This window comes from Trematomus bernacchii, unplaced genomic scaffold (genome assembly GCF_902827165.1).
Source record: "Trematomus bernacchii unplaced genomic scaffold, fTreBer1.1, whole genome shotgun sequence".
Taxonomy (NCBI): domain Eukaryota; kingdom Metazoa; phylum Chordata; class Actinopteri; order Perciformes; family Nototheniidae; genus Trematomus; species Trematomus bernacchii.
Window position 1 is genome coordinate 704,056 of NW_022987313.1, and position 25,483 is coordinate 729,538.

Below are 25,483 nucleotides of genomic sequence, written 5' to 3' on the forward strand. Positions count from 1 at the left end.
TGCTATTTATTGTTTGTATTGTGATTTACTTTAAGTGTTTTGACCAACATATTAAGCCTAAAACAAACAATATTATTCCTAACAGTTTTTGTACCGATACTTAAATAACAGCATTCAATGGCATTTCAATAAGCTTCTTTAAATGTATTTTACAGCAAGTGAACCAGCAGCAGTGTGGGAGCATCTTGTCACAAATGACCGTTTGTTTTGGTAAACTTGTTTGTTAGGCATCACTATAATGGATGCCAGGCGGCCTGGAGTTTGACAGAATCAATCCCCAACGACACGGTGCCCCAGCAAAGTGCCACACAGTAAATCCCACTTGTCTCACTTAGAATAAACTGTCCTGGAAACCTGCATGACATAGCAGCCTGAGATACAAAATGAGGAGTGCTGTGTGTGCAGCAGGCGTGGTGGGGAGGTTTCAACCCTCATCTGAGCTGGGAAGGCTGACTGAACACACACATTTCTCAGCACCTAATAGCACACATTCATTCTCATGCAACAGTCATTCTTGCTCAAGGGAACCCGACTGTTTTTTATTCACTTTCCCTGCCCAGGTCTCTCACATTTGACAAAAACACACTTCTCAAACTCCTCGGCTCCTACTCACCCCATAAATATTCTTCATAATGTCCAAATAAAGGTGGCCTTTCTTAATCCCCAAGGGGAAACCAAGTCAGCGGTGGAGGAAAGGGTAATAAATGGCATATAAAAGAAAAGGTAAATGTCTTTCTGGTGCAAATAGAATACTAATTGCTCAAGTAGATTTGATATATTGGAGCCACAGATGGGATCAAAACAATCTCAATTCTGTGTAAGTACAGAAGTACATACGTTTGGTATGAGACACTAAGCACTCTCTTACTCACTAAATCAATGCAATGCAGATGAAGGCTATGCATGACTAAGGATTTCTAAGCAAAATGTTTTTGAATATCATCCAAAGAAAACCTGATGTAAAAGGATTAATTCTTGCTCTGAGGGACAAAGACACACACACCGACACACACACACACACTGCCCTCTGCTGGAAGCTACAGAGGCTCAAAACAGGTACACTACTGTCATTTTATTCAAATATATAATCTGCATTCTATTGTATTGTCAGAAATCATAAATCCTTGGAGAAGGGACATTTACGACGTGACAGCAGCAAAGGAAAAGTGCCGATAAAGGCAAAAGGAGGAAAGAGAAGATTTGCTTTTTAATAAAAAGGCAGGCACATGTTATTAGAAGTATAACTGACCAAGTAAAAACAAATAAGTAATCAATGGTAAAAAGTATGAGGGCGTAACACGATTACTTCCCTTCTATGTTTCAAGCTAAATATGTGTGCAAGATTTAGGTCTAAAGAAATGTATTATAGTCGAAAACATTGTAAGTAAGGTGCACAGCTTTAAAAAATACTATTTCAAAGAGGGCTGCCTGATCTTTGATTGGTCGGATAAAGAAATGTGCAGAGAGTAGACAGCCGCCGTGCCCTCTGACCTCCCGTTTCCCCTACATGTTTTTCTTCTAATGTGAGATACCCTCTACACACACACAGACACACACACACACAGACACAACTCCACAGGAAATGTTTGTTGTCTTAACATTTCCAAAAGCCCTTATGGGGGAAGCAATGCTGACACAGGCACTTTTTTAACTTTCAAGCGAGATAGTGAAACGGTCCGATCAGCAACACGGATCATCCTGCCGCCTCTGCCCTCGCTGTAAATCACTCACTCTTACACGAGGACCCCACCATAATACTACTACAACACTTCAGAGCTGGGACCTGCTTGGAAATGTGGTTTAAACCTAATTTAGATTTAAGCTGTTCTTATCACAAGATATTGTCAAAAAAGCACTGATTGAGTTAAGACATTATTCATTCTAAAGAAAAGTCCATAATAGACGGTAGAAGTAGATGAAAGGCAGGCTCGTATTTTACTCCATCCTTAAAGAAATGTCTTAGAGTCTTTCTAATAACACTGGTAATAAAACTGCATGTGCTACTCACTTTATCTGATGTGTGGTTAAAGAATTAATTTCAAAATCACTCCCCATCTCTTTAAAGAAAATCATAATTTCCTGATGTTCATCATTCAGGATCTAGTGTGCAGAAGTGTTTCATTTCATCAGCCAAGACGACAGACTCCTGCTTTGTGCTATTAATACATCTGCAAAGGGTGCATGTCACTTTTATGAAAATAGATTAAGCTGCCTGGTTTTTGAAAAGAAGCCGTTTCTTGAAGCGAGCATGCTTTTGAACTCTCTGTCTGCGCTATAAGCTTTAAGATTCGGAGCAGCGACAGAGAGCATTAAAAAGGGCACCTTGTTGCATTGTGCCCGGAGCAGGAAGACAGCAAAGACACAGCTAGTGGACAAACACAGGGTGGGATTTCCTCTCCTCCTGACTGGCTCCTGCCCTGCATTGTCCCTTTTCAGAAGCTGGCCAAGTGTTGCTTGCCAAGGAGAATAACAAAACGTGTCCGTCATGAAACCGCACACAAACACAATCAAACAATATGCATGATCTCACTCACACACAAGCAGGGATACTGACCCGAATAATTTATCACTGTGCCAGTTTCCTGAACCAATTGTAACATCATTCTTATTTATGCATTCAGAAACCAAAGTGAGTTCTGTATACTGTGTGTGTGCAGTAACGTCTAACAATATTAATATAGTTTCTGAAATAAACAATATTTTTGCTACAGACTGGGTGCGGTGGGTTTCATTTTGCTAAAGGGCTAAGTGCATTATATTTATTCTCCGTTAATCATTTTGTGAATTCAGAAAATGTGAAAAAAGCCCATCCCCATTTCTCAGAGAGCAGGTTAAGGGTGCGTCTCACTTCGGTTATTTTTCATTTCCTCGCTCCTCGGGCTCGGTATCACCGGAAGTTGATTTGTCTGCGCCATCTTGAGTACCGTCCCAGTGGCCTTATTTTTGCCGGAGGACCGAGGATCGAGGATCGAGGAGCGATAACGGAGGAGCGATAATCGAGGAACTACCAGACCATCGTCCGGTGAAATCCTCAGACACTCGCCCCGCCCCCTTACTGTGTATCACTCACTGATTGGACGATGCAGCGCATGCACTGATCTGTTGCTTCTTGACATGAGAGCAGTTTAACAGCGGAGTGAAGAAAACACATGAAACTCACGGGACTCACTCCTCAGTTTATACTGTGTTTTGTTTCAATTAATGTATCATTCAGTTACAAATGTGTGATATATCTGAACAACAAAGTGGACAAAAATAATTTTATTCATTTATTGGAAACATTTTCATGATCGCTTTTTTCGTTTTATATTTTCATTTATTGTCATTTCCATTCAGTCAGTCATTAAGTAGCCTACTATTTAAAATGTTAATTTGCTACATATCCACACAAACAAACAAAGTGTGCAATCCAATGAATGTTAATCTAACTGGGTTTTGATGGATAACATATCTCTTTTTCTTCTCTCAATTATTTTATTTATATTGTGCACTCTAATCAATATTAATCAAACTATTGTTCGTTTATACATTTTAAGAATTGCGTTTATCTTTTTTGAGAATGAGTTCTTATTTTATTTTATTTATATGGGTCTACAACAGATGATACAAATGTTTATGTCAGTAAATGTGTACTAACAGAGGCGGGGGTGTTTGTGAAAATAACGGGGACAGAGCTGCTGTCAGACGATCAGCTGTGCAGCGTCATCACAAACGGACGTCGCTTCACGTGACGCTCCGGAGGAAACGACGTCCCATTGCTCTTAAAACTCATTTCCCTGCTTCTCGTGGTTTCCTTGCGTCTCTCCATGCTTCCCTGGTGGGAGGGACTAAACGCAGGGAAACGACGCAAGTGAGGGACGCAAGGATTTAATTTAACCGAAGTGAGATGCAGCCTAAATGTCTTGTTTTGTCACTTCTTAAATGCTGATTTTAACAGTTTACAATTATACAAAATGGGAAAAAGCAGCAAATCTTCACATTTCACAGGCTGGAACAAGCAAAGGTTTGGACGGAGATTGATTACCAATATTGGTTACATTTTCTGACAATTGATTAACTTGACTAACTAGCTCTTATATCATAATTTCAAAAGGCTTCATAGTGATTATCTTTTAATATCAAGATCCTACTTGAAAAGGAATATACCAAGACGTTGCCCTGTTTTAAACTACATTAGGCTTCTCACCTGCAAATCAATGCTTCCTTGGTCAACAGCCAATATCAATCGACATTACAATACACGTTGCTTTGTCCAGAATTGACATGCCAACACCATCAACGAGACAGTTTGGGCTATTTATTATCACAGTTTGAATAAAGCAATACATCATATATAGAACCAATGTTTAATGTCCCTCCTATTCCCTAAAGATTGAACAACAAGCTCCTGTTAACATTGAACTGAACCAATAACACTTCCATTACTGACTTATGCTAAGATAACTGATCTACAGCTGAACATGGCTTGAGGTTATGATATTCTACGTTTGAAAGATTTTGTTAATAAATTAGTTAATCACTCGTCACCGGCTTGGTCTTCAATATCAGGATACATGTATTTATTATCCTTGCAAGAATGGTAGTCATCACACACAGATCTGCGACAAATAGTTCCCAGAACAGTGTCCTTCACATGCTGATATACAAGAGAGGGTGTTACAGTCAACAAGATGGAAGAATACTGGTTCAAAGCAGTATTCTAACATTAGTTAAGATTAGCTAAGGCTTGCGTAAGCAATAAACATGACAGTCATATGCCTATCTGTCTAGGGGCTGTGTCATCATGCCAATCTTAGGAACATAGCTATCATAACTTCAACACAGTGTCTCATGAGCGTCACCATGTAGTCATACATCCGGCTACGTACACAGCTACGTAGGGCCTCTCTTATCACGTGCGACTCTGATATAAAAGGAACATTCATTATTTTCCCAACAACTTACATTTCTTATTAAGCCTATATTGTGACACGATACAAAGACACGATGATTCTTCTGTTGAACATGGAGGGTTTCTAAAAGCGGCTGCAGGAGCTGGAAACTAAGTCTGTCTGAGCCGATTGATTAATGTCTTCACCAGTCGCTACTTGAATCTACTGCAGTCCTGCCAGACAGCCAATAATGAATGACACTTAACAAACAATTAACACTTTGAACCAAATTCCCACGCGTCCATGAACACACCACTGAAACTGTTACTTAAGACAGACAGAGGAAGCTGTGAAGGTGAGGTGAGCTGCAAAACACCACAAAAGTATCCTGATCACACAAACAAAATGTGTGTTGCTTTATATTTATAAAGGAGAGTTTACACAATACTGGATATACTGTATATAAAAAAAAACGTGAGTTAGGTACTGACTAACACCCAAATGAAAATGTCTTTCCAGGGTTATTCTTGTGAAACTTGACTATACTTCAGCTTAGAAAACATTTTGAAAAATGAAAAGGCTCTTTGTTATTCAGTGATTGTCGTTGCCTGGCCTAACATTTTAACTTTATTGCTAATTCAAAACACAGGGCCCGGCCAAATGTGTCCTTTTAGTCAAAATTATCTAAAAAATAACCCTGCCTGATTTAAATTGGATCTAACAAATATTGCAGTGTTTCCCATACAGTACATTGATTTATTTGTGGTGGGCCGCCACAATTAAACATCTCATAAAAAAAGAAAAAAATGATTATTATTACTTTCTTTTTTTTGGTGGTCTAATCAATGGATAGTGATGTGGGCTGATGATCGGAAGGTTACTCCAGTTACTCCAGGGAGAATGTCCCTGTAATTGCTCATTGTAAGTCGCTTTGGAACAACGCATCTGCTAAATGCCTAAATTGTAAATTATATTTTTGGGAGAATAAACCCCACAGATCCTCAACTCCGGGGCTGCACCCTTCGGAGACTGCATTTGTAGACCGCATACGTCACTTCCGCCGAAAGAAGGCTGTCCCAATTTTTTTTAAAGACAAGACTCCTCCGAATGCCAATATGGTCTAGCTGCGGCCACGGACAGTACACGACACTACACGACACGCCCACTACACGACACGCCCACCTGACACGACACTACGGTGGCTGAGAGACATTACCGTACATGGCAGATTAAAAGCGAATTGACGACACTTATTATTATTGAGATCGTACATGGCAGATTAAAAACGAATTGCAAATGTTATTGTAGCATTTTAAGCAACTATTAGGCAAATAAATTAATAACCTAGTCTATCCGTTTGAGACACAACAGTATAACTTTCAACCCAAATCATTTTGTCAACAAACGGTGGTTTAGTCAACTTTTTTTTAATATATAAAATAGGTATTAATGAGATGATCTATTGATTATGTTTGTCTAACTGCTACACATGTATTTTATACATAAATGTAGATATTTGTGAACATCTAAATATAGTTGTTAAAGGTTTTAAGATATACATAATCACATCATGGGGTCATTAAGGAACAAATTAGGAGGGCCAGTCAGGCCACTAATGAGCTCAATCATTCACATGTATTATTATTACTTTATAAATTAAAAGTACTAGGGGTCTATTACAAAACCTTTGAAGGAATCGCATAAATTAAAATAAATGTATGGCAAGTATGATCAAATTAACATAATGTCAAGATATAGCCAATAGACAATCAACATGCTTTGAATATAAAGGAAGAAGAACAATAAACAGATGAACATTTAGGTTTTATGTGTAAATTGTGAACAAACCATCTTAATACAACTGGCAGTCTAAGACAGCAAACTAAGCTTCTTTAACTGCTGCTAGAACACTGTTTTACCATGGGGTATTTCTAACAAGACCAAAAAGATATACAAGGCTTCCAAAACAGAAGAAACCAACTCAATACAGTATTTTAATTTCCTTCAAAACGACAAAAGCACTAATAAAAACCAAATAACAATAACATAAAGGAAAAGTAATTGAAGTGGTTGCCTGTTGTAAATACCTTGGTATCTGGCTTGATGATTGTCTCTTCTCTAATAAGTCAAAGATATGTTTACTGTATATTATAAAAATGCTTGTCATGTAGGCATACTGGAGATGGGAAGGCTTTAGTCAGTGTTGTAGCTGAGATTCTTACCGTTCCAATGATGTATTAATAATAACTTGGATTTATATAGCGCCTTTCATGAGACCCAAGGTCGCTTTAAAAAGAACAGGAGTAGAAACAAACATAACAAAAGGCAGTTAGACGAACAGTTAGACAGACAACACAAATAGATTTGGGGCCAAAGACCTTGGCAGACTTGAGGGCCCTTTTGAAGGCGTCAAGCGTGGGGATGTTGCAGATCTCCGCAGGGAGAGCGTTCCAGAGAGTGGGGGCTGCCATACTGAAGGCTCTGTCCCCGAAGGATCGCAGGTTGGTGCGGGGGGCCAGAGTCTGAAGACCGCAGGTTCCGGGGTAGGGCATGTGGGAATTGTATTGATTTGATACAAGCAAGCCAGTGTTTCATTGTGTACTTTCAACTACAGTATATGGTCCGGCAAGTTCAGCATGCACTGCATTCACTGTGATGAATATACAATAAGACACTGATACCGTTTTCCTCAATGAACATTTATTGAACAGAACATCATGTGAAAAATGTTCCTTTTTAGTTGTAGGCTACAAAAACAACATGTTGTGGTTTTGCGCTTTGACATCAAAATGTTGGGGGCTGTGGAAATATTGTGCCATGTTGCTGCAGCAGCCGGAGCCATCACTGGAGCGGCCGTCGGAGCCATCACTGGAGCGGCCATCACTGGAGCGGCCGTCGGGGCCATCACTGGAGGAGTCGTTGTGGTGGTTGCTGGGGCCGCCGCCAACGTAGTTGGATGTTCAGTGCAGCAGTTTTTAAAGTGACTAATAAACATCTCCTTTCTCCCAATGATTCTTGGGCAAAAGCCACAGTGATAATGGCTGCTGGCCACTCATTTGAGATGGCATTTATAAACATTATAACCTAAAAAAAAGAGACAGAAAGTGGTTTAGAGGATTCTAGAAACAAACCAACATGAATTTCTTGTAAATATGCAATTTGAAACAAGGTGTTTGTGCGAGAGCAATAAATAATCATGTCACCAACAATAATATTTTTGCCTATAAACTGATTTTTTGCAGATTGAATGTGTGATTATGCTCATATTGTGCCTACCCCAAATAAGGATATTTTTCCAGCATTATTAACACTTCATAACCTGAATATAAATCTAATTTTTAATGTTCAATTTATAATTCAAAATGAATTTACACCAAGGATGTCCTGGGGCACAGAAATAACACATGTATCCATAATGTGTGAGGCATTAAACACATCTAACAAGTAACATGTAATGTAATGTGATGAAGTATACAATGATCATATAGAATTATAGATGTACTTACCTCCATATTTCACAAGTGCCCTCTGGTGGCTCTGCAAATGAGCCATCAGACCAGGGTATGACCCGGTCCTTTCACAAAATGGACACTGGAAGGTGTCCGAGTCCAATTTGTTGAGCTCTGGGCGTGCTCCATCACGGAGTGTTGTGTTGTTTGTCTATAGGTGAATAAAATAGAATACAATTTCAGTGACTTTAATATTGGAAATAGTTAACTCCTTAAACAAGCAGCAATGGACTGGCCTGTATAATCCTATGGGACAAAGCTGGTCATACTTCCTCACTTTCAGAAGGTAACCCTTTAACTGCCAGCGCCACCATTTGGTAGAGCACATTTTGTGTCTTGATATCTTGTTGAAAAAAAAAAAAGTTTAACTCCATCTGATTCAGCCAGCTCTACCTTTTTGGTTGACATGTTATGCACAAAACAACCTCTAGATGTCACTGTGGTTCGAACAGAAAGCCCTTCAGCTAGTTTAAATCTTTATATATACGGTCTATGGTTTAAATGTCAGGCCTACAGCATGGCCACAAACCCCATCTAAAAACAGAGGCCTGATTGCATCCACCTGGGTTACTTGGCTCTACCCAATAACTATATATCATTTAACTTTAAACTACACTTAAAATAATAATATAATTATACATATGTGCATGTCAGTATAGCAGCTAATACATGTTTTTTTTTTAAAACATTCAAATGTGAAAGACACCTTCAATGAATATTTAAAATCAGATTCTTGTAAAAATGCGAGTACATGCATTGTTCCATCTGTCAAGCTAAAATATATACATATATCTTAGCTCTTAGCTTGACATGCTAACTGAACGAGCATGTTCAGTTAGCATATATGCTAACTGAACGTCGAGCATGTCAAGCTAAGAGCTAAGATATATATATATTTATATGTATTCCATTCCTTTACATTTAATATTTAAAATACAAATTAGCTAAATAAACACAATTACACTGCGCTAAACAGCCACATCGACAAACAAACGAGAACCTAAATAGTATGTAATTATATCTAAAACCACAATACGTTAATTACCTGTACTCGGTGCGCCATATTGTTTGTCTGTTCTCTGAACCTCATGTCTCTTTAAATATCCTTGCATCAGCGTCAGTGTCGTCAATTCGCTTTTAATCTGCCATGTATGGTAATGTCTCTCAGCCACCGTAGTGTCGTGTCAGGTGGGCGTGTCGTGTAGTGGGCGTGTCGTGTAGTGTCGTGTAGTGGCCGCGGCCGCAGCTAGACCCTTCTCCCGAATGCGGCCCACGAATGCGGCCTTATTTTCCTGGATTTGGAGCATACATCTGATGTATCCTTTGCGGTCTACCATATCCCAGGATGCAATGCGCGAAGGGAAGAGTGAGTTTTTTTCAAAATAAATGGCGGTCCGGTCTCCCCAGCAGAGTGGATTTAAAAGCAGCAGCAAGCGGAGGAATCACTAATAAATGTGAGTATTGGGTTTTAACTTACTTCAAATTAACTAACGTCACACACGTCTAACCCAAGGGGCATTAAAACTTACATTTTCGTTAAATAATACGGATAAATACGTGACGTTAGTGACGCTAACTAGCTAGCTGGACGTGCTGCACTGTTGTTTACACTTATTCTTAATTCAATTCAGAAGTTTACTAAAGTCATACAGAGATCTTGGCTTTTTAGAAACCAGAACAGTACATCATTTTAAATGTGTCCTTTAAGGATTGTTTGTCTGAAATGCTTAGAGTTACATTTTGCAATAATACTTTTGCAACCCTGTGTTTAATATGATTAATTCACTTTTTTCTTTTTCTCTTGTTTTTCTCTGAAATTAGGGCAATTCTGGAGAAATGGATCTGCTGGAGAAGGCCCCCTAATCTGAAAAGTGCACAGCGGATCATCAGGACAGAGCTGCCATTCACCTGGACCCCCCGTGGTGCTGGAGAAAGCAAAACGGCGATCAGGAACATCCTCCACCCAGACCTCTGCTTACTGCCGTCCTACAGACTTGTGTCTTAGTTTCAGAATTTGATTTTGTATGTGTCCTTTCTTTTAATAGATATTTAACGATTATAGCTTGAGTCTGTCTGATTCCCCAAACAGCTGCTTCTATATACTTGCTGCACATATAATACAAATAAACAACTCCATAAACACACTTTTGCTGATATTTGTGTTACTGCTGGTGATGTTAAATAACATCATTGATTTCCTCTGTCTCACTGATGAAAGTTATAATAATAGAAGACATGAAGCTGCAGAGAGAGGATGGATATATTCTTACCTCTACTTTGTGATAAGATGAAAATACAAAATTAAATTAAAATAGTAATTGTTAAACACATTGTTTATTTCATTTACTGAGGTTTTAACCATTATTTACAACATGTGTACATAAGCAGTGGAATAATAGGATATCTCTAGGTCATTCAACTGTCTTAAGTTCAGTTTAATTTTATTAATACAAAAAATAGGTGATAGAAAATGTTTAATTGTGTATTCCAGCAGAGCGGGGGGTCACGGTGCTGCTGGACCTGGAGGTGCTGACCTGGTGTCAGTAGGACATCATCTGGGCTGGTTTAGGGGAAGAAGGAGAACATAAACTGTTATAATCGCAGCTATTAAGATTAGAACACTAATATTGTTAAGAATCAATCTATACAACATGCTTTTGTTCATTTAAAAAAACATTGTTTTATTAGTACAGAAAAATTAAGACTTATTTTAAATATTAAATAATATGATTAAATTACATCAGCTATATATAATTTACTTGTTAACTTACTAATGTAACATTACTGGGGGCTAAAGGAACAGCTTAATCTTATTTACCTGGCCACGGTCCTCTTTATTTCATCGCCGACGGTGATCTCCAAAAAATGGTTAAAGTAAAAGTAACGTTTCTGGATCCTTTTCAGCTGAGTTAGCTTGTAAGCTAATTTGCTAGCAGGCTGCTGGAGCAGCGCAACCGAACAGCGCGTATCACGTGACGTAAATACGAAGCGCTCCGTAGGCTGGACCGTCTCATTTCGTAGGCCGCTCGGTCCAGCCTACCCGGTCTACGTGGGCTGGGTCCTCCGTGGACCGCGGCAGCGTACTCCGAAGGGTGCAGCCCCTGAATTGAGACACGGCCTTTGGCTCCAAATACCAAACAGATCATTGCAGCATCCCATAATCCCCTCTGTTTCAGCCCTGTTTCAAAAGTGCTGATTCTCTGGGTGTTTCTCAATCGCGAGTAAAGCTGCTTCAGAGCCACTATTTCAAGCATACTACGTCATCGAGTGCCGCCGAAGTACTGTTCCAATCTCCAGCATACTTGGAAATCTACCGAGCCCGGCGTACTCCGTTTGGAGAAATATCGAGGCTGCACATGAGTAGACTCCGCGGTCTTAAAATCCCCACAATGCTTTGCGCACGGACCAATTTCCCCAAATCTGTGGCGGAAGATGTAAGGCGAGGCCTCTCATATGACGCACACCTGCACACTTGCTAGCCTGTTCCACTCTTTGTTTTCCAAATGTCAGGAAGTATTCTTGACTTGCTTCTGAAGCAAGATGCTCGGCAGACATGTGCTACCAAGCAAGCACTCGCGATTGAGAAACACCCGAAGTCTGTTACTTTAGATGAAAATAAGGAGCCACTCCCCACGCCCCTCTGAGAGATATTTGGTTAAAAAGAACACAATGGTGCTCTAGGAGGAGATTCAGGTGATAAGGTGGGGGGGGGGTTACCTTGGTTGGTGATTGGCTAATGGTTACACAAGCCAAAACATCGTTATGACATCATAAAGTGGCCAAAATCTGATCAGCTCATTTTCAGACAGGTTTTTATATAAATGGATCAGGACAAAAAGTGAGAGAATCTTTTTTCCTGAAACTTTCAGAGTCTCTTTGCACAGAGGGGACACATGTTGATGTAGAAAAGACATGAAGAAGTGGATTTTGCATAATAGGTGACCTTTAATATAATGTTTCCCATACAATTAATCAGCTAACAGTGAATTACGTTTAGAAATGTAATCAAACATTATTACCCGAATGGTTTGACCCCTACAGTATTTTTTCATATGTGTGTATGAAACTAACAAGGTCATGGTGTATTCTCCTGAGAAGATCAACATGTAGAGCAAGGCATTAACAGCGTCAGAGATAGAAACTCGAATCCCAGCGGAGCAAAACAACATGTATGCACTCTGAAGTCCAGGAGGAGCTCAGCTCAGGATGAAAGTGCTAGCCCAATGGATAGGGAACAAAAGCCGTAATCCTGGTAAAGACAGAGTTACACAATAGACAATAGATAATTTGGAAGAAAAAAAAAGTGCTTGTTTGGGGATTTTCAAGGTCACAGGAAAACAGGTTTTTTCAAATCAAGGCTGTGAACTTTGCAAGGATTCAAGGCTTTAGAGTCCGCTCTGCAACGACCAATTAAAAATACAAGATAAGGCAAAGCACGGTCAAAAGGCTAATAGTGTGTCTTTCTGTGAAGTGTTCCAATTACAAGCACCTTGATTTCATTTGGATGCAGAAACTTAGTAGTAAAATAAGTCTACTGCATGCCTACAGTATGAAGAAAAACCTGTGACTCTTTTTATATCAAATAGCATCGTGCTTCATTTTGAAAAGCCCCTTACACTTGAGATGTCTTGTTTTGTCTGATAAACCCCTCAAAACCCAAAGATACTGCATCCTAGGGCAGAAAAACAACCCACAAATTTTAATAATTGAACGTGATATGAAAGTGATGAATAGAAGCAGGTCTTTGGACGTTAAGAACCATTGAATGTTTAGCGTGTTTGCTTGATAAATAACTGAAAAGAATAATGATAAAAATAGCTTTCTGTTGAGCCTGTATATGATTCATCGACTAATAATAAAGCCACTAATTCTCTTTTTATTAGTTTACTCTAAATTATCAATTAGGATATTACTGAATTAGTCAAACCTTAGCTTTAAGGAACATTTGGAGCTGCAGTATAGGGTAAATAAGTCAAACAATATACCATTATTGTGTTGTAGTTTAAACATTTATTGATGTAAATAGAGAAGGATGTCCTACTTAACTTTGACTGCATATTCGGTCTGTTATTATTCTGTTATGCAATTGGATTTCTTCCCAGATTTCAGGAAAGTCCTTATCTCTTGTACTAAACTTGTATTGGGTTGTGGGCCTATGCTTAAACTATCTGTTAACTAGCAGGTTATTTTACTGTTTCATTTATCTCAAGACTCTCTAAAATGTAAATGAGAAGCTGTAAACATTGGAAAGCTTGACGTTTTCAAGATGCCACATTTCACTGTTTGTTCGATTTAATTAAAGCTGCGTGTTTACAAGTGTTTTGGCACCAGTGACACTATTTACTCTACTCGTGGCTCAACATTTCCTCTATCCGTATAAAATGGATTCTGCTGTATTCCTCACATCTACAGACACATCAGAACATGTCTTGGGTGAAAAGCTTCAAAGATGTCAATGCAATGAGAAATATGTGAAATGACTGTGCAGAGACGATGTGAAATACACAAAATCTGCAACATCGTGTGTAGAATTAAAGCATCTGGGAAATTAAAGTGCATATTGTAGTTTGTTGGTTTCCTACTGCACTTTAAAGTTGTACTTAATTCATGTAACAGTTAGAAAAAGATAGCCAAAAAGACTGCAGTGCTAATCAAGTCAAACTACATAATGGAAGCTTCCACTCCGCCTAATATTCCTCTTTAGTAAAGTGGCCCTCCTCTGGTGCCGTTTGTGTGTCCCATTTAATTAAGAAGAATCTCTCTCTCTCCATCTGTCTTTATCTCTCCTACTACCTGACACACACACACACACACACACACACACACACACACACACACACACACACACACACACACACACACACACACACACACACACACACACACACACACACACACACACACACACACACACACACACACACACACACACACACACACACACACACCACACACACACACACACACACACACACACACACACACACACACACACACACACACACTACATTTACTCTAATAGTGTATTTGAGTATACAATAATGAGGTACTAGTACTTTACCTTGGTATTTTTCCTGCCACTTCTACTCCACTACAATTTAAAAAAGGGACTACATTATTTGACTACATCGATCCATCTTTCGTTAATTTAACAATCCAGATGTTTGCATGATGAATACAAGAGTTTTACATTTTTTATATAAATTACTTACTTTTTAGGTACACTCAGTAACATTTCCAATGCAGGACTTTTACTTGTAACAGAGTATTTCTACATGTTGGTACTAGTAGTTTTACTAAATAATCTGAATACTTCTTCCAGCACCACACACACACACACACACACACACACACACACACACACACACACACACACACACACAAAATGAAGTTTTACCAACTCTGTAGCAAGCTAGCTAACTTGCATGCCATTTTGCATTGAAAAGTAGACATCTAGTACCCTAGTTTACACAATTAAATAATTATGGGACTGAACTGAAATGGAAACCATTACAGTTTACCCTTGTGAAACCACGCTAGCAAGAAGTTAAAACACTGAAAAGCATCCTACCTGAAGTAAATCGATTTACTGACACAGCCATCACCTCTCCATCGTCTTTACCAGTTTGCATAACGTCCTCGGTCTCCAGATAACGTCTTCTCTCACGAGCTTTTCCTTAATTCTCACAGGAAATTAGTAAAAACGGAGGAGTAATTTGTGTCCGTTGGTTACATTTAAAAAAAGTCACGGTAGTCTGAAAAGGTAATGAACGACGGTCATCAGGTGTTGCTGACAGCACGTGCCTGCAGAGTGCCTGAACCAGCGACCACGCCCATCGCGCGCAGCATGCACGAGACCTCTGATTTTCCAAACCTGTCCCAAACTGTCCAATGTTAGAGCAGCTGAGAGGATGCGTAGATATTAGTTTAATGGTGGATTAACAGCTATTAGAAGTGACACCTGCCACCAGCTGCTTTGCATAGCAGCAGTAATGTGGGCAGGTAAAAGTAAACTGTATGCTATGAGTTTTTCTTTTAAATGGTAAAAACAAATCCTTATTTAGCCTATACAACAAGGTAAGTATGTAGGTAGGTAGTTTGTACCACTTTACAACTTCTTATACACAGTTTCATCTACAAATCAAAGTGTTAAATTACGGATATACTGTACCTGCAATTTATGTTAAACGTTTAAATAAGCAGCTGGCACATTATAAGCCTAATTCAGCATTTCAATTATTTTTAATAAGATGTTATTTGACTTAGCGATTGATGAACTATTATACAACCCAAAAGGTTTACCATTTGTGATTGTTTGAAAACAAAGTATTACAATTTAAATGTATTACCCATCCATTATTACAGAGGCCAGCTGTCCAAATTGTGCTGTTTTTAAGCTGCATGCACCAGCTGTTGAAAGTTTGAATACTCTCATGGGTGCTTTCATTTTTTAATGCAAAGCACCCCGAGTTAGATGTGCTTTATACAGAACACCTTTATGAAAAAACACACTTCTACAAAGGTTGTATCCCAGGGACTTTATCTGATAAAAAATGTATTTGTATCTGTAGGTGGGAGTAAACCCTTTGATCATCGCACTGATTTCACACTGCAACTTTTTCAAATTGTATCACAAGTCTAAAGTTGGTAATCTCTTTGTTGGACTCAGACTGAACTCCAGCTGCTGCATCAACACAGCACTGCCACAGTAATGACTAAATCAGCTTTTTATCATCTAAAAATAGCAATAAGAATCAAAGGTCTTGTGTACACGTGAGATTTAGAGAAACTCATGCATGCCTTCATCTCCAGCAGTGTGCAACGCGCTCTTATTCTTGATCTTCTCAAAAAGACAACTGCAACACGTTTTGACTTCTGCTGCTACAATACAGAGAACCAAGAACGACGAGAACATTACACCAGCTCAAAGTTAGTTATATAATCATTTAAAAGCCCTTCTGCTACTTTATAAATCACATAACAGCCGAAGGCCAAAATATGTTTGTGATATGATTGAAGAATATAAACCCAGTTGGTCCCTTAGATCTCAAGCAAACAGGTTGTTGCGCCTCCAGTCAGAAAGGCAAACTTGGTAAAGGTGGATAAAGCTATGCTGCACACACCTCACGATAAACAACATTTTTGAAACGTTTTTGACAAAATGTTAAATTATCTTATTTTTCCTCATGCCTTCGATTCATTTCCTCCACTGCTCTTTAATTACATTTGCTTGTGAAACATTTTTAATGGCTTTGAATGTCTTGTGTACAGTCCAGATTGCAAAAGAAATAAGCATAAATCTAAATAAATAGGATCAGTGCGTACATTCTAAAAAAAGCCTATAACTCAGAGATCCACTTACTTGCTTTTATATGATTTCATCAGCATCTTCCTCTGCAGATGGATTTTGCGCAGTATAAATGGAGACATTTCAGGTAAGAGAGGGGTATTGAAGACCAATTCTAGAAAAACAAATCAGATTGAGTGAAATTGTATCTGTTCAATTACAGCACTTAGTACACACTGTAAACTATTTGTAAGTTATTATAGTGGTGCACACTCTCAGGAACAATGTTTTGGATGTGTATTTGGTGACCACTGTACTGAAAACACATCATTTTTAAATAATATAAATGCTCTAAAATAAAGAAATCACATTGACAGTGAATCCATATTTGTCTGATGGGTAAATAGAACACAGATTTGCTGACTTTGTAGCAGAAACCCGCTCAAGCTCACAAACCCAAAAGGGACTGAAATCCATATTGTCTCACTGCAAGAAATTCACTATTGCCTGAAAGCACATTAACATTCCTAATTTTCAGCCTGCAGTGATTTCCTTTTCATTTCTCTGCCATATCAGTGCTTCTCATCTCCCCTCAGTGTTACCGCTCTCTGAATTGGAGTGAACCCCCCCCCCCCCCTGCTCCTCTGCTTTCCCTAATAAGCCTGAGCGAGATTCCTTGGCAGACAGCTGTTCCAGATGGCATTATTACTCTGTGGTCTCACAGTCAGCTGGCTCAGGATCCACCACCGGCGGAGGTGGCTGTCCCTCCACCGTGCCCATGCGTCAACATCAACACCAACATATGGCGGTGTTATGTAACACTGTATCTTTGGGGTGATCACCCAACAACTTCCCCTCCTTTTCTCAATTCCTTTGGTGGTTCAACTTAACAGAAGCTGGGTTCAAGTACTGTTTTACTTTCTGCAGTATTTATGAATAAAAGCAACACCTATGATAAAGATAGAATATAATATGTTTGGTCTTTTCTTTGATTGAAGTAGATTGAAGGACTGTGTGCTCCTGCAGAGCTTCTACTACATGTGTAAATTGATCAATTTACCCGAGATTGCATTTCAATCTGTATTTAAACGTTTTAGCTGTTTTTTATTGTTGGGTTATAAAACCCTAGTGTTTAGAAATGGCAGTAACAAAAACTATGAATATCGTCATAATGGTATGAAGTAAATGGTGTGTGACAGAAACATGGGCGGCTGAGTTTGCATTTCATGTTGAGGCGGGTGTTTTCAGATGCCAGGAAGACCCTTCATAACCGCTTCTTTGAACGGCCAACTCTTCGCTGAATTTGACCTCTCCATCACACCCAACACATGCCCACAAACCGAGCTTCCCAACCGCTCATCAACACACACACTTACAATCCATATGTACACATGCTGACATTCAAAACCTTGCACAAACACATTCAAAATGTCGCACTTGCTTGTGTGATCAGATATAATGCGATGTGTGTGCAATGAATATCCTAATGTATGTACAACACACCACACACACTTACAAATACACACTCACAGACGTCACACTCCTCAGTTGGGGCTTACTCTATTGGCTGGTCTTAACTGCTTTGTAGTATTTTTAGGCCTGTTATTCTGGGGCCTGTCCTGGCAGGCCACTGTGAGGGTATATAAGCCTCCCCTGATACTGGGGACCACTGAGAACACACAGTGGAAACATCTCTCCCGACACTCTGCAAACATCCAGCAGGCATTTTAGATCCTCTCAGGGTGAGTAAAAGCCTTTTTGAGGTGTAGCGACAGTTAAATCTAGACCGGGTTCAACCGCTTTCACTTTTGTGAGTGTAAATCTGACATAAATCTAGATTTTGGAGTTATTCGAATGAAGTATTTGTAGCAAAATCAGTCCAAAAAAGAAGATAATTAATGTTTTTTTCAAAAGAGGTGATAGCACTGCTCCTAGTACTAGACTCCTGGTACTAGGATGGGTTAAATGCAGAGAACAAATGTCACTGTGTGTGCTGTGTGCTCTGCATGTGTGACCCTTAAAGAGGGTTTCATCCCTCCCAATTATGCACTTTGGTCGCACTCCAGGAAGGTCAAAGGTCAGCCGCAGCTCTGATAGCACTGAGTTGCAGGCTGAAGGACACTTAAGCTGGGCAGGTCTTGCCAACCGTCTTGGTCATCGTTCTGGACGGTTGACGTCTCCACTGTGCTAACCTGCTGTCCGTTCATAATAATTGGCCATTTTTCCACAGATCAGCAAGGTTCAGTCAAAATATGTTGAGCAATTTGGTCACACATGTCGCTCATTTTTCAGACATGTTGAGTACGGACATCAATCTGCAGGTTCATCACATACAGGAAGTTATATGGTGATATTAATCTGGTGTTTGACTTTCTTTGCGTCGTTAGCTGTGACAGTGACTAATGAATCCAACCTTTGCGTTTATTTCTGGTCATGAATAGACATGATTTAATTGCCAATTCATCACTGTCGAACATACAATGTACTGTATAGATATACTTTCTGCTTCACTCAGTACAGAATGTGTGATCGTGTTATGGATTTTGCCCACAGCTACCATGTTTCTTTTGTAAGATATTGAACAAGGGGCTGAAACCCTACAGGATTAGAAACATTAACTAAAAATATCTCAAAAAGAGAATAACTACTGTCTTTTAATTTGTATCCACCTTCTCTTTGATAAGGACGCCATGCTTCCAGCATAATGTCAGCTAAAGTTGCAATCCAGAAGTTCTCCTTCCCTTTCTCCTGTGGTGCACGCCTTTCTCAGCAAGATGAGTTGACGCAGAAGGGATGTGTGCAGGTGAAGGCCCTGGAGCTTCCTGACCTCCAGGCGAATCGAATCTTAAGCGGCTCTGTTGCCGTTATAGGAGCTCTGGTGCATAATGAGAACCAGGCTAAGGAGAGTCCAAAGTCTCCTCCTGCTGGAGACACTCCACCTGCCCAGGTCCTGGTCTGTGCTAAAGCTTCCAAGAGTGCTGTGTTCTCCAGGCATAGTGTTTTTGAGAAACTCACGGTTGAGAGTGAAGATCAGCGTCCTGCTGCAAAGAGGCAGCTGTCCTCAGAGAGCGCAGCCAGGACCATCACCGTGGTGAAGAAGAGTGCGCTGAGGACTGAGGTGGAGGAACACAGGCACCTGAAAACTAAAGCACACCCGGGACAGAGGGCGACACCCTGCACTGTGACGGGGGGGAAGAGGAGGCGTCGAAAGGACCTCTTCACCAATTCGGAGGTCTTCAACAGGGTCAACTCACATGTCATCAGAGCAGGAGAAGAGGTGATGATACTCACACAGAACATCTTGGTGTTATATAACATGAAAAATGGAAAGGGGAAATTCAACTTGCCATTCACTCCTTTTCAGTAAAAACTGAATATTTCACCTCATCCTGTAAAGCTACACACAGCATTGAAGTTAGTTCCTCTAACTTATCCATACTTAAAGCGACAGTTAACCCCAAAACTCCAAAATACATTCTTATCCTCTGAGCTTTAGTGCTATTTATTATTCGGAATAAAAGGCTTTGTACTAAAAAAATACATCTGAAAAAACATTGATGTTTATTTTCAGAAATGATGACCTGATCACTCAAGGTAGTCCACCTTTTGTGAGGACTTGTATGGAGGCATTATTTTTCTTTCTACCGAAGTAGAAAGGAGAGAATACTGCTCACAACAAGGACTGTGTATTATCTTCAGTAACAAAGTAATTTCTGTAAGTTGAGTGTGAGTTTTTGTTATTTGTGTATATCTTGGAGCTTTGAACACCAAAAGCTGAATGTGGTTCCTCTATATTTATAAGGAAACGCAGACAGCTAATATTTCTAATACTATGCAACTCACACCAGAACAAATCTAGATAACAAATAGCACTAGTTGTAAGAGGAAAAATATGTATTCTTGATGTGCGGGTAAACCATACTTTTAAATAAGAGAACATTTGCAGCAGGATAAAAACTGAACGGAAGCGAATTAAGTACTCCAAAGCAAAACCACAACAGAGATGGTTCTTTTGGTTCCTGAGCACTGAAAGAAAAGCACTGAGAAATGATCACATCTAATCATCCGCTGCAATGAAACCATAACAAACAGTGCAGCTCTCAGGCAGCACTTACATCCTTGAGCCTGGATGAGTAGCCCTGCATTGTTCGATACCCTCGATGACACTGAACAATGCTGGAAAATAGGATGACGCAGTAAGATGAGAAAAACAACTTAATGCGGCATTGGTTCACATAAAAGTTTGAAAACATAAAAACTCAATCTTTAGATGAATGATATTATAACCTTCATAATACTATTGTATCTAACAGTAGATATGTGTTGCGTGTGTTGCAGCTGAAGGAGAAGTGTGTGTATGATGTGAAGACGATAGTGCGGAGCATCACACAAGGAGCCAGGAATGAGTTGGAGCGGCTTCGTGCCATCTGGGTCTGGCTGTGCCACAACATCGGTGGGTATTTCACTGAACTATATATAATTGCATATAAATCCTAGTGTTGTGTAACACACCACATTGTGACATTTATGGTATTTAATCCATCAATATTGGAGAGAGGGATTATGATACATGAACATTAAATTGATCAGGTTTGCTGACCTCGTTATAACCCTTTGTCTTTGTTTCCACACGAATGTCACACACATTTAGGCCAACGTGATACCAGAGTTACCAGCCAGTCTTTCCTTACTATTATACAACTTGGGAATTGAACATAAATTGCACATCTTATTTAATAAAGCAATTAATTTATTGAGGTATTTCATATTTTTCACATTCCAATTCCAATGTCTAAATATTCTTAAAAATAGAAGTGCATTGTTCTTTGAAAGGTTGTGCTATCACAATATCGTTAAATCAGTGGGATTAAATGGTCTTAAAAGAACATGGGGCAATTAGTTAATGGACTGCATTTACAGTATAGGCTATAGGGCTTTTCCAGTGTTTACAACCCCTGTAAGCGCTTACTGTACATATACAAGTAACATTCACCCAATAAAGTATCCCTGATTGGTTGACGACCGCAATCATTTCTTGGTGTAGTCCAACAAACATAGTTATCATGAGAGTCCTAGGGTTGGTTCAAGATTCAAGGCATGTATGTAAAAAGTTGGTGTTACATTACCCCGTTATTTTGGAGTAAAATATTGTTGTCTTTTTAGAGTATGATGTGAGTGGGTACCTTGGGCGCTCGGAGAAACTGAGCTCCCCGGAGGAGGTGATAGCGGCCGGGCGGGGGGTGTGCTGCGGATACTCCAGCCTCTGCTCAGAGATGTGCAGGTAAACACAGCCACGCTTAGACCTTTACATAAATACTGAAGACGGCCTCAAGGTCTTAGACTATACCCACAGATAAAGGCACAACAATGATCTGTAAAGACTAGTGACTCATATCTTATTTTTTACATGGCTGTCTGAAAAAAAACATTCTACAATTGCTGAAGGGCGGTTATGACAACATTATTATCCAGAGAAACTCATTGCTCCTTCTTCCAGTCACTAAGTATGGTGCTGTATTCTTAATCCTTGGTCCTTTCCGAGTTTAAGATAAATAATGAGCACACAGCATGTATAACAGTGTTGAACTTGGGTTTAAGGACACAGGATCTAACTCTAAAGGCTCTGTTTGGGTTGTGTTTACAGAGAGGTTGGCATCGAGTGCCAAGAAGTTCCGGGCCACAGTAAGGGCATCGGGTACCTTCAGGGCCAGAGCCTGGAGAATGTGAAATCTGATCACCTGTGGAACTCTGTGCTTCTGGACGGACAGTGGTTCCTATTGGACGCCTGTTGGGGAGCAGGAAGAGTAGACATGGAACATGAAAGCTTCGTTAAAAGGTTTGAAAAGGGACGAGGGACCTAAACTGGAATTTAAAAGCCACATTTGAGCAATTACTGTAGCATCATTTTCTTTCTGGAGTTTGCTCTTATGTTTGTTTTTAACCACTCGAAACCAGCAGCGAGTTGAGTCTCAAACCAGTCTGCTGTCTCCATCTGTTGCCTCCAAGGTTTGATGATTTCTATTTCCTAACGGACCCAGAGGAGTTCATAGAGTCGCATTTCCCCGATGAGCAGCGATGGCAGCTCCTGGACACGCCCATCCCCCTGGAGGAGTTTGGGAGGAGGGTCTTCAAGACCTCAGCTTTCTTCACCACGGGGCTCAGGCTGATCCAGCCTCATCACTCTCACATCGTCACCGGTCAGTTCTGGGGATTTCTCTGGGGATGCATTTTATTAATCCTCCTATTTTTAAACAATTGTTTGCACCAAGTTATATTCAATGCATATTAGCTTTTGTCCAATAATGTGCAAGTCTTTGCTTCTTTGAAAGGAACTGAGGCAATGACATTTTCATTTGACCAACCAGTCTCTCTAGGACCAAGAGAAATGGTCCTAAATGTAATCTCTGATTTCCTTCTTAGATGATGGCGAAGCAAACGTGTCAATAGGCTTCTCTAGGCCAACGACCTTTACCTATGAGATGACACAGCACCAGGACTTTCTCCATAGTGGAGTTTCGGAGCAGAAAGAGTCCAGCAACTCCTCCTATGGCCTTCTAACGGTTTCCCATCGGAGCATGAAGCTGAAGCTCCTGCCGCCTGCAACCGGCGTGTATGACGTGAAGGTGTTTGCCCGACCTGAAACAGCCACCACGCATCTGGTTTGGGTCTGCTCCTTCACAGTGGAGTGTCCGGTCCCCAGGGCCATGGAGGAGATCCCAGAGAACCCCTTCCTGTCTTGGGGCCTGCAGCCGGTTGCAGGATCTCTGGGCATTGCAGGCAGCAGCCAGGACAGCAAGGCGGCTGAGGTGGAGGAAGGTGTCTTTGTTTTGACATTAAAGAGTACCAGGCCTCTGATGTTGCTGTGTGAGCTGGTCCACCCGGCGCTGGAAGCTGCTGTAGCTAAGCGCTGCGTGGCAACTCAGATACAACCGGATGTCCTGACCTGTCACGTCATGTGCCCGTTACGTGGCTTCTACCGACTTTCAGTGTTTGTGCGAGACTATGAGAAAACAGAGGTCAAGTTTCAGAATGCTGCAAACTTCCTGTTGCACTGCAAAGGGAAGGTGGTGAGTCGGGATGAGCTCTACCCTCCTAACCTGGGCTCGGCATGCGGCCCGGGGTCCCGCACAATAGAGGCGGGGCTGTCCAAATTCAGCCACACAACGGCGCTGGTGAGTACCCAGCAGGGCAAATGTAACATCACCTTCCACAACCAGCGGGACCTCGAGCTTCACACGGTGCTCAGCAGGGAGGAGAACAAAACAGCAGCCATCCCACTTTCACGGCACGTCTTCTGTACGTTCACAGACAGCAAGGTGACGGTGAGCGCCAGCCTGCCTGATGCGGGGGTGTATCGGCTGGCCCTGTATGCTAAGATCACCCCTGGTGGAGATTTCAGCCCCATGTGTGACTTTGTTCTGAGGAACAGCTGTGTTCAGCCGGGGCCTCCGTTCCCCTGCGTCTACTCCGCCTGGAGAAAAGGCTGCGTGCTCTTTGAGCCTCGTGTGGGCCTGTTGGAGCCCGTCACGTGGGTCCGCTTCAGAGTAAGGGTCCCCGGGGCCCAGAGGGTGAGCATGATGGGAGAGACGCGAACTGATCTGAAAATGAATAAGAGCAGAGTCTGGGAGGGAGAGGTTTTCAGTGGAAACGGGCTCCAACCACTGAAACTGGCCGCCACATCGGGAGAGTCCACTGACATGGCTGTTTTGATGATCTTTGACATCAAGCAGGTGGAAGGAGAACAGTAGAAAAGGCCAGGGGAGAAGAGACAGATTGTTTTCTGAACATAACTGCCAAATAAATGTATTGATATGGACTCGCGATCCAGACTTGGGTAGACAAACATTGCAAATATTTCAAACTGCGAAGCATAATCTTTCAGGTTTATCTGGATTAATAATCAAGATTGTCATAATGAGGTGTATACGTTTTATTTTGAAATATGGTTTTGTGATTATGTTTGAAGCAATGAAGTGATAAAAATGACATCGCAAATGTGGGGATTTTTCTTAACTGGGTTGTACTCAGAAAATAAATTGACTTTGGTGCTCAGCTTTGGTGCTCAGCTGTGATCATATGGTGCATTGTTATGTTTTATGAGTAAGACCTGCATAATGAAACAATGTCAGAAAACGTGCAATAAAAATTAACTGTGAAAAAAAGATATGAATCTTGATTTCCTACCACAATAGTTACGGTTACTCATCATTGCCATTTTTTGTTTTTACAATATAACACATCTAAGAGGCCTATACATACTTCTTAATAATGTTTAAACATTTGTTTTAGTTTAAATTATAGCGTAACATTTTACAAGGAGGTGTTGATGATTTAGCCTGCATCAAATGATGTACATGGGTTGGGACAATAATAGAAACACCTTAACTGCCAATATAATGAAATAAACCTCCAATGATGCCAACCATACGATTAAATGAACAATCCTTCAAAAACAAACTCATTACCCTCATATATATATATATATATATATATATATATATATATATGTACTGTATATATCAATAGGATTTAGTGCAGGACTGTTGCATTAGACTGAATTTCTTTGGGCTAGGCTTTTACTGAACTGAGTGTGTCTCGTGGTTAAATAAACGCATTCAAACATGCAGCCAAAACAAAAGTCAGTCACCAGTTTGTGTTGGGGTCAGGGCTGGTGACACTTTCCTGTCCATCTCACCTTAACAAGCAAAGGTTTTTAAAGAAAAGAAAGAAATAGACCTCCCCCATAACCCTACTTAATAATCAGTCCAGTGCAGTATTGTTGCAGTGACCTGTTCTCACTCTGCAGGATTTGGCAG

At 40.4% G+C, this 25,483-nt stretch overlaps 2 protein-coding genes across 3 annotated transcripts in view; one reads left to right on the forward strand and one right to left on the reverse strand.

Moving 5' to 3' along the window:
* Positions 1-15,027, reverse strand: part of slc4a11 (solute carrier family 4 member 11) — a 115,905-nt gene extending 100,878 nt beyond the window's left edge. For both annotated transcript variants that reach the window (XM_034124411.1, XM_034124385.1), the window contains exon 1: positions 14,952-15,027. In XM_034124411.1, the coding sequence (XP_033980302.1) occupies positions 14,952-15,012 (61 nt within the window). In that variant the 5' untranslated portion in view covers positions 15,013-15,027. The remainder of the gene's footprint in view (positions 1-14,951) is intronic.
* Positions 15,028-18,358: 3,331 nt separating this feature from the next.
* Positions 18,359-24,849, forward strand: ky (kyphoscoliosis peptidase). The gene is made up of 7 exons (XM_034124419.1): positions 18,359-18,409; positions 19,352-19,944; positions 21,006-21,120; positions 21,831-21,948; positions 22,312-22,503; positions 22,674-22,864; positions 23,088-24,849. The coding sequence occupies exons 2-7, from the start codon at positions 19,372-19,374 to the stop codon at positions 24,413-24,415; spliced, it is 2,517 nt and encodes an 838-aa protein (XP_033980310.1). The 5' UTR covers positions 18,359-18,409; positions 19,352-19,371; the 3' UTR covers positions 24,416-24,849.
* Positions 24,850-25,483: the final 634 nt, after the last annotated feature.

What these genes read in the sequence shown, in the direction of transcription:
- ky (XM_034124419.1), top strand. Translation starts at nt 19,372, where the DNA reads ATGTCAGCTAAAGTTGCAATCCAGAAGTTCTCCTTCCCTTTCTCCTGT. An exon ending in CTGGCTGTGCCACAACATCG is followed by an intron (nt 21,121 to 21,830) that starts GTGGGTATTTCA and finishes TTGTCTTTTTAG; the next exon opens with AGTATGATGTGAGTGGGTAC. An exon ending in CTCTGCTCAGAGATGTGCAG is followed by an intron (nt 21,949 to 22,311) that starts GTAAACACAGCC and finishes TTGTGTTTACAG; the next exon opens with AGAGGTTGGCATCGAGTGCC.